The 12935-nt window shown below is 37.6% G+C and overlaps 1 protein-coding gene and 1 pseudogene across 6 annotated transcripts in view; both read right to left on the bottom strand.

The window, feature by feature from the left end:
- The window catches only part of CFAP44 (cilia and flagella associated protein 44), a 149226-nt gene that overhangs the window by 66462 nt on the left and 69829 nt on the right, over nucleotides 1–12935 (bottom strand). For 5 of the 6 annotated variants that reach the window (XR_004060088.1, XM_030941084.1, XM_010361031.2 and 2 more), the window contains 3 exons: nucleotides 6497–6767; nucleotides 3934–3989; nucleotides 3608–3770 (listed from right to left, as the gene is read on the bottom strand). Coding sequence is in view for 5 of the 6 variants with exons in the window: in XM_030941084.1 (XP_030796944.1) it covers nucleotides 3608–3770; nucleotides 3934–3989; nucleotides 6497–6767 (490 nt within the window). In the remaining variant the exon portion in view is untranslated. The remainder of the gene's footprint in view (nucleotides 1–3607; nucleotides 3771–3933; nucleotides 3990–6496; nucleotides 6768–12935) is intronic. The other variant, XM_030941082.1, reaches the window with a different exon arrangement.
- LOC115900431 lies at nucleotides 2316–3593 on the bottom strand (annotated as a pseudogene).

Here is a 12935-nt window from a genome sequence, read left to right on the forward strand (position 1 = left end):
ACATTTATCTTAGAAAAACAGCATAAAGGTCTTTTAACTATTTTGACTTGGTTTTTTTAACCAACATGATTAAATCATGATTTCACCAAAGCATTTTTTTATATGAAATTGGCAAAATGCTTCTAGAACTACAGGACTGGGTAATCCATGAGTATATTAAGAATTATGGGTTTTTAATTGATTAGATGGTTAACTAACTCCATTTAGGAAGGGGTACAAAATGAAAAAAAGGTAACCACTAACAGGTACATGGGGCTTTGCAGTAAGTCACAAAAAAAAGGTAGAATACAAAATTGGCTTAAACAATTTTGTGATTGCCCCCATAGCTACAACTATATTAAATCATTTTTTTAAAGTTTTGTAGATCAACCAGGTACTGTCTTTTCAATAGATCTGATAAATTATAGAAATAGAACCACAGATAATCAAATTATACATGTATCTACCCATTGTATTTTGGCTAAGTACAATAAGAGCTGATAACCAGATTCAAACCTATACTTATGTCTTATCTTGCTATAAAAAAAAAAAAGTGTGGTAGGTAAATCCAATAGTAAACTTTGTATTATGTAAAAAGGTTCATCTGCGTCCAAACCAAGCAGTGTGTTAAGTTTTAGAGTAGTTTATTTGCTGCAAACATACTGACTGGCCAGATAAAAAGAAGCTTAAAGATGATTTTGGCTTTTCACTCTTAGACATGGGTATATTATTATCAAGTGAGATACACCAGATACTTTATTACTGGAGAAACATGTAGATTGTATCACATCCTATGGCTCAAAGAAAGATGATTATGAATACTATATATCTGAGTATTTGAGAATGAGTGGCATCTATTGGGGTCTGACAGTATTGGATCTCATGGGACAACTTCATTGCATGAATAGTGAAGAAATTCTAACATTTATTAAGTCTTGCCAACATGAGTTTGGTGGAATAAGTGCTAATTATCAGACGTGATCCTCATCTTTTATACACTCTTAGTGCTGTCCAGATTCTTACTCTGTATGATAGCATTAATGTTTTCAATGTAAAAAAGTTGTGGAGTATGTTCCAAGTCTATAGAAAGAAGATGGTTCTCTTGCTGGAGACTTTTGGGGTCAACCTGAGCAGCTGCTCTAACTGGAGCTAATGGTCTGCTGGAAGTTCCAACGTGCACTATGGTAGTTTTATCAGCAAACAGAAGCACTGGACCAGAGGGGGCCAGACTGAAAGATAAGGGATGAACACAGTGCGGGGCAGAGAGACCAGCTGTTTCATGGGATGGGAAAAATCTACTTTTATAAAGTAGGGGGAAATTGATACAAGATTCTCTTTTTGTGTGGTGGAAACTGGCTCTCCTGGGGAAGCTTGATGCTATTAATGTAAAAAAGGCAGCTGAATTTGTTTTCTCTGTGTATGAATTTTGATGGTGGATTTGGTTGCAGACCAGGTTCTGAATCCCATGCTGGGTACATTTATTGTTGCACAGGATTCCTGATTATTACCAAGTCAGTCACATCAAGTAAATTCTGATTTACTTGGTTAGTAGTTTTGTGAATGAGTTACCCTCGGGTGGATGTAATGGAAGGCCAGGGAAGTTACCAGGTGTATGCTATTCATGGTGGGTGTTGGCTGTCCTGAAGATCACTGAAAGGCTTCATTGGATTGAGAGAGATAAACCACGTATGTAATTTCATCTGCTAGTCCTACTTTTGGCATGCCTGAGGAAGTGCTTCAGAGAGTGAATATTCAGCCTGAGCTAGTGAGGTGATTAATTGAGGCAAAAGTTGCATAGCACGGCATAATTTTGCATCTCAACATGTCTGTATTTAAAATGCTTATGGAATTATAAAAAATGACTACTGTTATTATTTTGGGTATTGTGTTAAAGTAATTTTATACTTCATAAGAAATTATATAATTATACACATTGTAGAATAAAGACCGTTTTTTTTGTTGTTGTTTTTTTGAGACGGAGTCTCACTCTGCCCCCCAGGCTGGAGTGCAGTGGCCCAATCTCGGCTCACTGCACACCGCCTCCCAGGTTTCACGGCATTCTCCTGCCTCAGCCTCCTGAGTAGCTGGGACTACAGGCGCCCGCCACCACGCCCAGCTAATTTTTTTTGTATTTTTAGTAGAGACAGTGTTTCACTGTGTTAGCCAGAATGGTCTCGATCTCTTGATCGCGATATACCTGCCTTGACCTCCCAAAGTGCAGGGATTACAGGCATGAGACACCGCACCCAGCCTAAAGACCTGTATTTTATTTTCTGCTTTATATTTTGAAGACCTGCTATTCTGACCACAGTTTTTTTGTTTTGTTTATTTCTTTAACCAGAAAACAAACACCAACTTTATTAATATAATAGCAACAGAAAGGGTTTCTAATTTCTCAGAAGGAAAATAACATGAAACCAGCACAAGTGTTATAAGATTAAATGCCTACGTTTCTTGTTCTGATAGCTTCCCACCACACATCGAAGTTTCCTCGAGGATAACTGCCACCAGAGCTGCTGCAAGAACACGTTTCACATTTTTCAGTGGGCATAGCTTCACAGTCAACTCCTCAAGCAGAAGACTAAAATATTATTTCTTTTTAGAAGATCTTGGTTGAGGGAGAACATATCAATATGGAGAACAGGGCTTTGCTTCTCAAATTCAAGAAAAACCATTAGCTAATCTATCAATTCTTCTCTAATATAGTGTACTGGAGTGCTCTGTGAAGAATCCTTTTCCATCCCTTCTATGTGTCTGGGTGAAGGGAGAGGAGTGGGTGGCAAGGTGACAGTACACTAGAAGGCACTCCTGGTGATGCTCTGGGCTCCACTCCCTTTCTGCTGCTAGTAGTAGGCATCTTTTCTGGCAGCTGCAGAAGCTTGATGTGGAGGGGAGGAAGGGGCCACCCACCAATCACCTCTTCTTGAAGCCATATTTTTTGCATTCATAGAAAAGGTCTGTCTTAGAGTTACCCAAACTGACAATCTTTGGGCAGCCATCCCTATCCTTCTCCTGGATGGTGCACTTCCTTACAATAACAGGCATCAGAAACCCCAGGGCCTTCACAGATCACACAGCACCCCTGCTAAGATCCATAGTTACACTCATCACATATGCGCACCAGAGTGCAGGAACGCACGTAGGAATCACAAATCCACACTTGCCATCACATTTTTCACGCAGTCTTCCAATAGCAACACCAGTCTGCTTGCGGCAAAAGATCAAATCGGGATGACGTTTAGCCATAATTCCCAATGAAGCCAGCCACCGGACGCTTCAGGTCAATTTTTGATTATACTTCAGTATATCTGTTATTCATGTCTCTATAACAGAAAACTTAAAAGAACTCTTGGGTTCTACTTTATTTCTTCCCCATGTATTCCCTTCATGTGTTCTATGACAACAGTTGATGTAAAACAATTTGTATCAACAAGAATCTTAACTGATTAAAATAGATAAACCCCACATACAAATTAAAAGATGCCCAAAATAAATGGCTATTGACATTTTGAAAGAAACAAACAGAAAAGAAAAATGATTTTAAGTGTTTCTACTTGTTGGGAAAATAGTCATCTCTATCCAGAAAGAGCATATGTTAAAATAAAAATCAAGTTTATATTAGGCTTACTGTTCGTTTAAACTGCATATGCTTTGGTAATTCTTCATTCATTTCTAATAGTTTACAAAATTTAATCCTCAAAGCTTTGATTTGCTCTCTCTTCCGTGCCTTTATTTCTTCCACTTCTTTCATTAACTTGTCATGTTCTCTTTTTCTCCTAGCATTCTCGATACTGAAAACAGAAATTTAAAACAATAACAGGTTGTGATACAGAAACAGCAGAGAAAATTAGTATTCAATAATTTGAAAATTCATTAAACTTGGTCAACTTCTGCACTGTTGATTTGTTTTGCAAAATCTCAGGTCTAGTCAGTATTTATCAAAAATTCCCATACCTGTAGGCTTTGGGATCTTCAATGTCTTCTGGAATTGGCTCTGTTTCAATTCCAAACTATAAGAAGGGAAGTAAAAGGTTAGCCCTTTAAAATTGCATAGCATTTTCCATAAAATATCTAGGAAGAAGTAAATTAAAAATTCAAATTGGTTCGGTTTTTTTCCCTGCCAATTTCTAATAACTGTAGGTCTGAAAAACAGTTTCACAAAAATCCAAGGAAAAAATTGCAGTTTACTAAACTTATTCATTTCTGCTTTATTTGAAGGAGTACACAGGAAAAGTCTTAACCTAATCATATGTTTACAAAATGTTAATATCCCCATAATTTCCCCTCAAAATGTAAATTACTAATGTTCATATGCTATTGACACAGAATTCACAAAAGTCTAGACCATTTATTTCAAAATGCTGTTTTTTAGTATATCCCTTTATCACATGAATCATTTGTCCAAATACCTCAGTGTGTCCTAGAAATATTTCAATATGTATTTTTTAAATTTTAAGTAAGCATTTTATATCACCTTCTCAAAGGAAGACATAAAGTGGAAAATGCAAAGAACAATATAATCCCCCTCCTTGAAAGAGAAAGATAGGAAATCAGAAATACAAATCTCCCTTCAGAAAGGAAATCAGTTTAAATTTGGGGGAACTAAGAACTAAATCACTTAAAAGTACTCTGTTTATTCAGGTACTGTGCTGTAAAATGTCTTAGTCTGTGATATTAAAGAAGGAGAATTATAACCCAGTGAACAAAATAGTCTTAGCTTGCTAACTAGTCGGTTCATAAATAAAACTAAACTTTATTCCATACTCTCTTTCATAGAAGATAGGTCTCTGTTTTGTTGTCATTTGTTGTAAGTAAACAAAGATTCTCTTTTGATAAAGTTGTTTTATTAATCTTTATATGTATGAAATGTAAATCTACATGTTTTTACAGAAGTCAAGGTTTATGACTTTAATAAAAGCAAAGTCATAAAACATGATCAATATAGGAGACAGTAATGGCTAATAAATTGTACTGACTATTAATCACTTAGGACAAAAATTTATTGAATTTTATTTATTTTTTATTCTTTTATTGGCCAGAGCTAAGTACCTTGGTTTTCTAATATCAGGGTGACTTCCAGGATTTGATGCTGACACTGGGGCAATTGTCTCCTGGCCACAGCTGCTTCCAATAAAGTTGAGTTAAACAAAGTTCCAAAAATACGCCAATCAGTTCCAAAATATATGCCAATGGGTCTCAATCCTAGCTGCACATTAGAATCACATGAAGGATACTGTATACAATACTGATGCCTGGGCCTCACCTTCAGAGATTCTAATTTAATTCTTCTTGGGTGGGCTCTGGCATCTGTACTTCTAGGGCTCCCCAGCTGATTCTAAAGTACAGTAAGGTAAGAACCTCAGACCAGTGCTGAGCTTACTTGTTTTCTGGGTTTTTTGTTTGTTTGTTTGTTTGTTTGTTTTAAATTCTTTCTAATTTTTCTTTCTTAAAAGCAATGTCTGCTTCAGTGATTTCAGAAATATTGATTGCAGCCATAAATTTAAATGTGGAATAAATATTTTTCTATCCAATATGGGTTTCTGTAGAGCGGGACATTGACTGCAGCTGTAAATAAAAGGATACGATTATTGAAATGTGGGATAAATATTTTTCTATCCAATATGGATTTCTATAGAGAGGACTGGCACCAGGTAGAAAGGCATTTTCTTCTTGTTCCTATACTTTCCCTCCTGTAATTCCTTTTTCTGAGCTGGACCCTCTCTAAACAGCAGCCCATACTCCAAATTTTGCTATTAGAAGAAATGAAAATCGACCTACTCATATCTTCCCTATATTCTTTATGTGTACTTTGAAGTAGGCTACCTGCTAAATGGGAAGCCAATATGTTCAAAGGAATTTTAGCTATAATCTTTCTAATACAACTCCTTTCTCCTTAGGAGCAATTCTAAAGATTATTAACTACTGATTTATCCAAATAACTTGCTTTGATAATATGAAATTCAAGTTCTATGACAGGAAAAAAGGGACATAATTTGGGGATCTGAACCCTCAAATTTCATCATAAAGCCAAAAATCTAGTTCTGCTTTTAAAAAAATATGCTGAATCTTTGATCATGACCTACATTGTCTCATTCTAATACTAAAAACAACTATATTTTTGCAACTCCTATCAAAACCACACTTTATGGCATATGTCCTATATCAGCCCTTACAATGAGTGAATGAATAAATGAAAAGCAAAAGAAAATCTGAAAAATTGTGAACTTTGAAAAAAAAAACTGATTAAGAAAGTTTTTTTAATATACAAACTTTTGACTACATAGAAAAACTGACACACTCTTTTTTAATCTGGGGAATTACAATCTTTAATAATAAGGGGAATGTAATACCTTTAATACTTGATATAGAAGCACCAGAAAGTCAAATTATAACACTAGCAGGAAGATTAGACTATAAGGTGAATGTGAATTTTAATTTATAAAGAATATGAACAATTTTAATATCACTATTTTTAAATAAAGTTTGTTATTAATGAACTGGTTAATTACTTACATACCCTGGGAGATGGCAGTTTGGCCTTGATGTCTTTCCTTAGCATAAATTCAGAAACAATGTTGAAAACAAAGATATTACCATCTGCTCCAACAGTCACCAAAAAACGATCATCAAAGCTACTAGCCATACTTTTAATACATCCATAATTATTGTCATGCATATTGAAGTGCCAGTAGTCCACCAAACTGGTCAATGAAGGATCATTCTGATTTAGGACATAGACTCGAATTGCTCCATTTTTCATTCCACAAAACATCATAACTTTGTTAATGCTATGAAACAAAAAATGTAAATTGTTCTTCCCATTAATCTGAAAATAATGCTTAATTTCAAGTTAATTGACAAGTGGCTAAATAAATAACAAAGTTGTTATGGACTGAATTGTACACCCCCAAAATTCATATATTGAAGCCCTAACACCTAATACTTCAGAATGTAACTGCATTGGGATAGGGCCTTTAAAGAGGTAATTAAGTTAAAATGAGAACATTAGGGTGGGTTCTAATCCAGTCTGCCTGGTGTACTTATAAGAAGAAGATATTAAAGGGGGTCGCTTCCAAGATGGCAAAATAGGAACAGCTCTGGTCTGCAGCTTCCAGCAAGATCGACTCAGAAGATGGGTGATTTCTGCATTTCCAGCTGAGGTATCTGGTTCATCTCATGGGGACTGGTTGCACAGTGGGTACAGCCCACGGAGGGCAAGCCGAAGCAGGGCAGGGTGTTGCCTCACCTGGGAAGCTCAAGGGGTTGGGATATTTCCCTTTCCTAGCCAAGGGAAACTGTGACAGACTGTACCTGGAAAAACGGTACACTTCTGCCCAAATACTGTGTTTTCAAAAGTCTTAGCAACCAGCAGACCAGGAGATTCCCTCCCATGCCTGGCTCAGCAGGTCCCATGCCCATGGAGCTTTGCTCACTGCTAGCACAGCAGTCTGAGATCAACCTGTGACACTGCAGCCTGGTGGGTGGAGGGGCACCTGCCATTACTGAGGCTTGACTAGGTAAAAAAAAAAAAAAGCAGCTGGGAAGCTCTAACTGGGCAGAGCCCACTGCAACTCAGCAAGGCCTACTGCCTCTATAGACTTCACCTCTGCGGGCAGGGCATAGCTGAACAAAAGGCAGCAGACAACTTCTGCAGACTTAATCATCCCTGTCTGACAGCTCTGAAGAGAGCAGTGGCCCTCCCAGCACGGCGTTGGAGCTCTGAGAACAGACAGACTGCCTCCTCAAGTGGGTCCCTGACCCCCATGTAGCCTGATAGACACCTCCCAGTAGGGGCCAACAGACACCTCATACAGGTGGGTGCCCCTCTGGGATGAAGCTTCTAAAGGAAGTATCAGGCAGCCATATTTGCTGTTCTGCAATATTTGCCATTCTGCAGCCTCCATTGGTGATACTCAGGCAAACAGGTCCTGGAGTGGACCTCCAGCAAACTCCAACAGACCTGTAGCTGAGGGCCCTGTTAGAAAGAAAACTAACAAACAGAAAGAAATAGCATCAACATCAACAAAAAAGATATCCACACCAAAACCCCATTTGTAGGTTACCAACATCAAAGACCAAAAGTAGATAAAACCACAAAGATGGGGAGAAACCACAGCAGAAAAGCTGAAAATTCCAAAACCAGAGCACCTCTTCTCCTCCAAAGGATCACAGCTCCTCACCAGCAATGGAACAAAACTGGACAGAGAATGACTTTGATGAGTTGACAGAAGTAAGCTTCAGAAGGTTGGTAATAACAAACTTCTCTGAGCTAAAGGAGCATGTTCTAACCCATCACAAGGAAGCTAAAAGCCTTGAAAAAAAGGTTAGATGAATGGCAAACTAGAATAAACAGTGTAGAGAAGACCTTAAATGACCTCCTGGAGCTGAAAACCACAGCACGAGAACTTCGTGACACATGCACAAGCTTCAATAGCTGATTCGATCAAGTGGAACACAGGATATCAGTGATTGAAGATCAAATTAATGAAATAAAGCAAGAAGACAAGATTAAAGAAAAGAGTAAAAAGAAACGAACAAAGTCTCCAAGAAATATGGGACTATGTGAAAAGACCAAATCCGCGTTTGATTGGTGTGCCTGTAAATGACAGGGAAAATGGAACCAAGTTAGAAAACACTCTTCAGGATATCATTCAGGAGAACTTCCCCAACCGAGCAAGGTAGGCCAACATTCAAATTCAGGAAACACAGAGAACACTACAAAGATTTTCCTTGAAAAGAGCAACCCCAAGACACATAATTGCCAGATTCACCAAAGTTGAAATGAAGGAAAAAATCTTAAGGGCAGCCAGAGAGAAAGGTCAGGTTACCCACAAAGGGAAGCCCATCAGACTAACAGCAGATCTCTCTGCAGAAACCCTACAAGCCAGAAGAGAGTAGGGGCCAATATTCAATATTCTTAAAGAAAAGAATTTTCAACCCAGAATTTCATATCCAGCCAAACTAAGCTTCATCAGTGAAGGAGAAATAAAATCCTTTACAGACAAGCAAATGCTGAGAGATTTTGTCACCACCAGGCCTGCCTTACAAGAGCTCCTGAAGGAAGCACTAAACATGGAAAGGAACAACCTGCCTCAGGCACTGAAAAACATGCCAAATCGTAAAGACCATTGATTCTATGAAGAAACTGCATCAATTAACAGGCAAAATAACCAGCTAACATCATAATGACAGGATCAAATTCACACATAACAATATTAACCTTAAATGTAAATGGGTTAAATGCTCCAATTAAAAGACACAGACTGGCAAATTGGATAAAGAGTCATAATCCATCTGTGTGCTGTATTCAGGAGACCCATCTCACATGCAGAGATACACACAGGATCAAAATAAAGGGATGGAGGAAGATCTACCAAGAAAATGGAAAGCAAAAAAAGTAGGGGTTGCAATCCTAATCTCTGATAAAACAGAGTTTAAACCACCAAAGATCAAAAGAGACAAAGAAGGCCATTACATAATGGTAAAGGGATCAATTCAACAAGAAGAGCTACCTATCCTAAATATATATGCACCCAATGCAGGAGCATCCAGATTCAAAAAGCAAGTTCTTAGAGGCCTACAAAGAGACTTAGACTCCCATACAATAATAATGGGAGACTTTAACACCCCACTGTCGATATTAGACAGATCAATGAGACAGAAGGTTAACAAGGATATCCAGGATTTGAACTCAGCTCTGTACCAAGCGGACCTAATAGACATCTACAGAACTCTCCATCCCAAATCAACAGAATATACATTCTTGTCAGGACCACATCATACTAATTCTAAAATTGACCACATAATTGGAAGTAAAACACTTCTCAAGAAATGTAAAAGAATAGAAATCACAACAAACCGTCTCTCAGACCACAGTGGAATCAAATTAGAACTCAGGATTAATAAACTCACTCAAAACTGCACAACTACATGGAAACTGAACAATCTGCTCCTGAATGGCTACTGGGTAAATAACGAAATGAAGGTAGAAATAAAGATGTTCTTTAAAACCAATGAGAACAAGGACACAACATACCAGAATCTCTGGGACACATTTAAAGCAGTGTGTAGAGGGAAATTTATAGCACTATATGCCCATAAGAGAAAGCAGGAAAGACTTAAAATCGACACCCCAACATTACAATTAAAAGAACTAGAGAAGCAAGAGCAAACAAATTCAAAAGCTAGCAGAAGGCAAGAAATAACTAAGATCAGAGCAGAACTGAAGGAGATAGAGACACAAAAAACCTTGCAAAAAATCAATGAATCCAGGAGCTGGTTTTATTGAAAAGATCAACAAAATTGATAGACTGCTAGCAAGACTAATAAAGAAGAAGAGAGAAGAATCAAATAGAAGCAATAAAAAATGATATAGGGGATATCACCACTGATCCCACAGAAATACAACATACCATCAGAGAATACTATAAACACCTCTATGCAAATAAACTAGAAAATCTAGAAGAAATGGATAAATTCCTGGACACATACACCCTCCCAAGACTAAACCAGGAAGAAGTTGAATCTCTGAATAGACCCATAACAGGTCCTGAAATTGAGGCAATAATTAATACCCTACCAATCAAAAAAAAGTCCAGGACCAGATGGATTCACAGCCAAATTCTATCAGAGGTACAAAGAGGAGCTGGTACCACTCCTTCTGAAACTATTCCAGTCAATAGAAAAAGAGAAAATCCTCCCTAACTCATTTTACGAGACCAGCATCATCCTGAAACCAAAGCATGGCAGAGACACAACAAAAAAAGAGAATTTTAGACCAATATCTCTGATGAACATCAGTGCAAAAATCCTCAATAAAATACTGGCAAACCAAATCCAGCAGCACATCAAAAAGGTTTTCCACCATGATCAAGTGGGCTTCATCCCTGGGATGCAAGGCTGGTTCAACATTCACAAATCAATAAACGTAATCCATCACATAAACAGAACCAAAGACAAAAACCACATGATTATCTCAATAGATGCAGAAAAGGCTTTTGACAAAATCCAACAGCCCTTCATGCTAAAAACTCTCAATAAACTAGGTATTGATGGAATGTACCTCAAAATAATAAGAGCTATTCGTGACAAACCCACAGCCAATATCATACTGAATGGGCAAAATGGAAGCACATTCCCTTTGAAAACTGGCACAAGACAAGGATGTGCTCTCTCACCACTCCTATTCAACATTCAACATAGTGTTGGAAGTTCTGGCCAGGGCAAACAGGCAAGAGAAAGAAATAAAGGATATTCAATTAGGAAAAGAGGAAGTCAAATTGTGCCTGTTTGCAGATGACATGATTGTATATTTAGAAAACCCCATCGTCTCAGGCCACAATCTCCTTAAGCTGATAAACAACTTCGGCAAAGTCTCAGGATACAAAATCAATACGCAAAAATCACAAGCATTCCTATACAGCAGTAGCAAACAGAGAGCCAAATCATGAGTGAATGCCCATTCACAACTGCTACAAAAAGAATAAAATACCTAGGAATCCAACTTACAAGGGATGTGAAGGACCACTTCAAGGAGAACTACAAACCACTGCTCAATGAAATAAAAGAGGATACAAACAAATGGAAGAACATTTCATGTTCATGGATAGGAAGAATCAATACTGTGAACATGGCCATACTGCCCAAGGTAATTCATAGATTCAATGCCATCATTGGTCAAGCTACCAATGACGTTCTTCACAAAATTGGAAAAAACTACTTTAAAGTTCCTATGTAAACAAAAAAGAGCCTGCATAGCCAAGACAATCCTAAGCAAAAGAACAAAGCTGGAGGCATTACACTAACTGACTTCAAACTACACTATAAGGCTATAGTAACCAAAACAGCATGGTACTGGTACCAAAACAGATATACAGACCAATGGAACAGAACAGAGGCCTCAGAAATAACACCACACATCTACAACCATCTGATCTTTGACAAACCTGACAAAAACAAGAAATGGGGAAAGCGTTCCTTATTTAATAAATGGTGCTGGGAACACTGGCTAGCCATATGTAGAAAGCTGAAACTGGATCCCTTCCTTACATGTTATACAAAAAGTAACTCAAGATGGATTAAAGACTTAAATGTAAGACCTAAAGTCATAAAAACCCTAGAAGAAAACCTAGGCGATATCATTCAGGACATAGGCATGGGCAAAGACTTCATGTCTAAAACACCAAAAGCAACGGGAACACAAACTAAAATAGACAAATGGGATCTAATTAAACTAAAGCGCTTCTGTACAGCAAAAGAAACAATCATCAGAGTGAAGAGGCAACCTACAGAATGGGAGAAAATTTTTGCAATCTACCCATCTGACAAAGGACTAATATCCAGAATCTACAAAAACTTAAACAAGTTTACAGAAAAAACAAACAAACAAACAATCCCATCAAAAGGTGGGCAAAGGATATGAACAGACACTTCTCAAAAGAAGACATTTATGCTGCCAACAGACACATGAAAAAATGCTCATCACCACTGATCATCAGAGAAATGCAAATCAAAACCACAGTGAGATACCATCTCACATCAGTTAGAATAGTGATCATTAAAAAGTCAGGAAACAACAGATGCTGGAGAGGATGTGGAGAAATAGGAACATTTTTATGCTGCCGGTGGGAGTGTAAATTAGTTCAACCATTTGTGTGGCGATTCCTCAAAGATCTACAACTGGAAATACCATGTGACCCAGCGATCCCATTATTGGGTATATACCCAAAGGATTATAAATCATGCTACTATAAAGACACATGTACATGTATGTTTATTGCGGCACCATTCACAATAACAAAGACTTGGAACCAACCCAAATGTCCATCAATGATAGACTGGATTAATAAAAATGTGGCACATATATACCATGGAATACTATGCAGCCATAAAAAAGGTTGAGTTCATATCCTTTGCAGGGACATGGATGCAGCTGGAAACCATCATTTTTAGCAAAC

Source organism: Rhinopithecus roxellana, chromosome 1, assembly GCF_007565055.1.
Source record: "Rhinopithecus roxellana isolate Shanxi Qingling chromosome 1, ASM756505v1, whole genome shotgun sequence".
Classification (NCBI taxonomy): domain Eukaryota; kingdom Metazoa; phylum Chordata; class Mammalia; order Primates; family Cercopithecidae; genus Rhinopithecus; species Rhinopithecus roxellana.